Below are 3,963 nucleotides of genomic sequence, written 5' to 3' on the forward strand. Positions count from 1 at the left end.
AGGGGAAATTTGAATGGCACCACATACACCAGGCACATCAGCCCTCAGTGTTCGTAGGCTCTGTATCCTTGGATTCAACAACCATCATCAAATATTTAGAAAGACATCCTCTCTATACCAAATGCATATACTTTTCCTTAGTGTTCTTCCCTAGACAGTACAGCGTGACAATTATTTACATGATATTGACACTCTAGAGTCCTCTAGAGATCCTGCACAGCATCTGGGCTTTTTAATCGGCCATATGAAAAGACTACAGTGTCTTATAGCAGGGATCTTGCACGGCTGTGGATCAGATGCCCCCGGAGATCCTGGAACCACTGACCTAGGCAGATGGAGGAAAAACCACGTACCTAAGGCTGTCAAAGCCTGTGCACATAAAGGATGAGGCAGGCACAGGACCCCTGAGCAACTGGGGGTCACCTGGGTGCTGAAGCCCTACCTCTTGGTGATCTGGCTAGGCTCCTGCAGGTCGGGGTCAAGATCAAAGACCTCGTTGTCTAGCAGCCTCCGAAGCGTGACATCTGCCAGCTGCTCCATGATCTTAAACACCTCGTCCAGGTTGAGAAACATGGAGAAGTCTCGCTCCTTATTCTGTGTAGTGATCCGGATGGTGTCCGTGAGAAAGACATTGGAGGTTCGCTCCAGCTTCTGGACATCGACCCAGGGGATCACAAGTTTAACTGTAACAGAGAAGGGCAAAAGGGCATCGGCTATCAAATGGGAGCAAACTTGAATGAAGTGGCAGACAGTGCTCAAAGTTCTCTCATAGAAAAATATAAATGTCTTTAGAGCCAGGGCAGGGAGACTAGTCGAGGACCGTGCAGTGGCTGGTGGGGACACACAGCCTCATTTCAGTGGCTTCTGATTTGGGTGAAGCCTTCCAAGTTGCTGGCTCCTGCACACCTCGTGTCCCATACTTACCCAGGGAAATCATTCTGGGAGGCCAAACTAGCTATGCACACACTCTTTCAAGAACACTTCCACAGCCATACAATCATTAATAAATATAACAAAACTCATCCCTCTCTGAATCAAGTCACTAAAAAACATTTCTCCCATGTCTGTCTGATTACTTTGCAATATTGTCTTCTAGGCTCTGGTAATTTTAAAAGGTGCCATCTGTGCCATCCTTGACAGGATGCTCATTAGCCGATTCTGTGCTTTCACACAGAGTATCTTACACCACACACACACACACACACACACACACACACACACACACACACACCTTAATTGATTCACACCACCAAGTCCAGTTAATGAAGTAACTGTCTGTGAAGAGCCCAGTGTCATGGTTTGCAATGCAACCGTTTTGGATATGACATGTGCCTTCAAAAGTTAACATGTCAGAGGCTTGGTCCAGTGTTGATGGTGCTATCCAGGGGAGATGTGTATTTGATGCATCTTGTCCCTGGCCCCTGCCTGTCTGCAGTGAAACAGGAAGGTCCCTGACGTGTTGTAACACTCTAAGTGTGAAGCCTCAGAGACCATAAACCAAGGAAGTCCTGCCCCACGTTTCTGTCAGGGATTTTGGCCCGGTAAGAAGTCATTCATCTATCTATTCTTCACTGAAGCAGCTCATTCAAATAAGGAAGACAGGCAAACAAATTAGTAGCCAGATTTGATGGGACCCAGCACAAAAACATAAACATGTGCAAATGATACAGAGGGAAGGCTTCCTGGAGGAGACAAAATCAAAATTGGGTTTTGCAGGATCAACAGGCATTTACAGACAGGGTATATAAACAGGCAAGGGAAGGGTATTCAACTCAACAAGAATTTCAGAAAGGGAAAAGGGGGATGATCAGTGTGTAAAGAGGGGACGGTCGGTGTGCACAGGGTCCTGGAGCATCACAGGGAAGCATCTGAGCAAAGAATGCACACCAAACATGCTCATGAGTGGCCCCTTGAGCTGGCTTCACTTGAAACACAGGTGCAGAAAAGGAAAAGCACTATACATCACATTCGTCACTTTACCTGCTGTGATGGCATTCCCTGACAAGACCAGCTGAAAAAAAACAGTGTTTACTTGGACTCACACTTCCCCGTACAATACATGGTGCAAGTAAAGGCATGGTGGCAGGAGCCTGAGGCAGCTGGTTACATTGTATCCACAGTCGGGAAGCAGATGGAGACAGATGTTGACACTTTACTCCTTCTCTCTCTTTCACTATCCCTTATCCTTCCCTCCTCCCTCTCTGTCTCTCTGCACTGATCGATCTCTCTCTCTCTCTCTCTCTCTCTCTCTCTCTCTCTCTCTCTCTCTCTCTCTCTCTCTCTCTCTCTCTCTCTCTCTCTCTCTCTCTCTCTCTCTCTCTCTCTCTCTCTCTCTCTCAGACATACACACACATTCAGGGTGGAGAGATGGCTCAGATGTTAAGAGCACTGACTACTTGTGATAGTTTGAATATGTTTGGCACTATTAGGAGGTGTGGCCTTGTTGGAGGAGGTATGTCACTGTGGGCTTGGGCTTTAAGACCCTCGTCCTAGCTGCCTGGAAGCCAGTCTTCTCCTAGTGGCCTTCAGATGAAGATATAGAACTCTCAGCTCCTCCTGCACCATGGCTGCCATGCTTCCCACCTTGATGATAATGGACTGAACCTCTGAACCAATAAGCCAGCCCCAATTAATTGTTGTCCTTATAAGAGTTGCCTTGGTCATGGTGTCTGTTCACAGCAGTAAAACCCGAACTAAGACACTGCTTGTCCAGAGGACCCAGGTTCAATTCCCTGCCACCCTCTTCCTGCCTCCATGGGCACCAGGCACACATGTATGTACAGATATACATTCAAGCTAAACGCCCACAGACATAGTATAAAAACCTTTGAGAAGAACATATCCTCTTGCAGAACTGTTCAGTCTTTCGCAAATACACTGCATTTCCAAAGCATCTACACTACTAAAAACCTGGCAGCCGGTACTGGAGTTACCCAGAAGTAAACACTTAAGGAGTGAAGGCAAGTCCTCCCTAAGTCAAGCCCCCTTGGCAGAGAAGCGTATATAATTAAGCAAAATTATCTGTACAAATCACGGGGAAGTGGATAGAGCACACTTAGGAAATAGTCCCATGCGCAGCTTCTCTCAGAAGCGAGGCTGAACACCCCCGGGCTGAGTGTGTCTGGGGATTCAGGACCAGAAGGCTCTTAGCTCAGCCACACTTACGCTCCTTGCCCAGGAGGAAAGAGTAGAAGCAGACGTGGTTGACACTGAGGTACAGCCAGCCCTGGCGGGGCACCCTGCCTTTCCAGCAGCAGCAGGAGTAGTAGGTGACCAGCTTTTCCGCCTCGGGGAAGTTGAACCTGGCCTCGAACTTCACCAGGGCCTCTCGGAACTTCTCTGGCTCCTCCTCCTGCTCTGCCAGCCTGCTGCTGGTCTCCTCAGCGATCAGAGCCTGAGGCACAGAAAGAGGACATTGACCCAGCCAGCCAGCCAAAAGTTAGACGGAAGGGGAGAGAGGACAGGAAGTGGGAAGGGCAGATGGGCGACAGCAAAAGGGGACAAACTGACCCAAAAGATGGAAGAACCCAACCTTGTTTTTGAAATTTTGAGTTAAACATTAGTACTTTAAAAACATCTCCCTTGTCAGGTTCAAAAGTTGACAAAGAGCCATCAAGATGGCTCAGTGAGTAAAGGTGCTTGCAGCCAAGCCTGAGGATCTGAGTTTGATCCCTAGTACCGCCTCCTACACGCCCCCCCCATACACAAATTGATTTTTCTTCATCATGTTTTTTTTTTTTCTTTTTTCTTTTTTTTTGGTTTTCCAAGACAGGGTTTCTCTGTATAACCCTGGTTGTCCTGGAGCTCACTCTGTAGACCAGACTGGCCTTGAACTCAGAAATCCTCCTGCCTCTGCCTCCTAAGTGCTGGGATTAAAGGTATGCACTGCCACTGCCCGACTAGAGGCTACTCTTTATTAAGTGAATTCCCTTTATGTAACTTGATAGAAAATGCAGCCAAAAT

At 47.7% G+C, this 3,963-nt stretch overlaps 1 protein-coding gene across 1 annotated transcript in view; it reads right to left on the reverse strand.

The window, feature by feature from the left end:
- The window catches only part of Tbc1d8 (TBC1 domain family member 8), a 115,646-nt gene that overhangs the window by 33,889 nt on the left and 77,794 nt on the right, over nt 1-3,963 (reverse strand). The window contains exons 4-5 of the mRNA XM_031367289.1: nt 3,166-3,394; nt 443-683 (exon numbers count right to left, since the gene is read on the reverse strand). Coding sequence (XP_031223149.1) covers nt 443-683; nt 3,166-3,394 — 470 coding nt within the window. The remainder of the gene's footprint in view (nt 1-442; nt 684-3,165; nt 3,395-3,963) is intronic.

Source organism: Mastomys coucha, unplaced genomic scaffold (assembly GCF_008632895.1).
Source record: "Mastomys coucha isolate ucsf_1 unplaced genomic scaffold, UCSF_Mcou_1 pScaffold14, whole genome shotgun sequence".
In the NCBI taxonomy this organism is placed as follows: domain Eukaryota; kingdom Metazoa; phylum Chordata; class Mammalia; order Rodentia; family Muridae; genus Mastomys; species Mastomys coucha.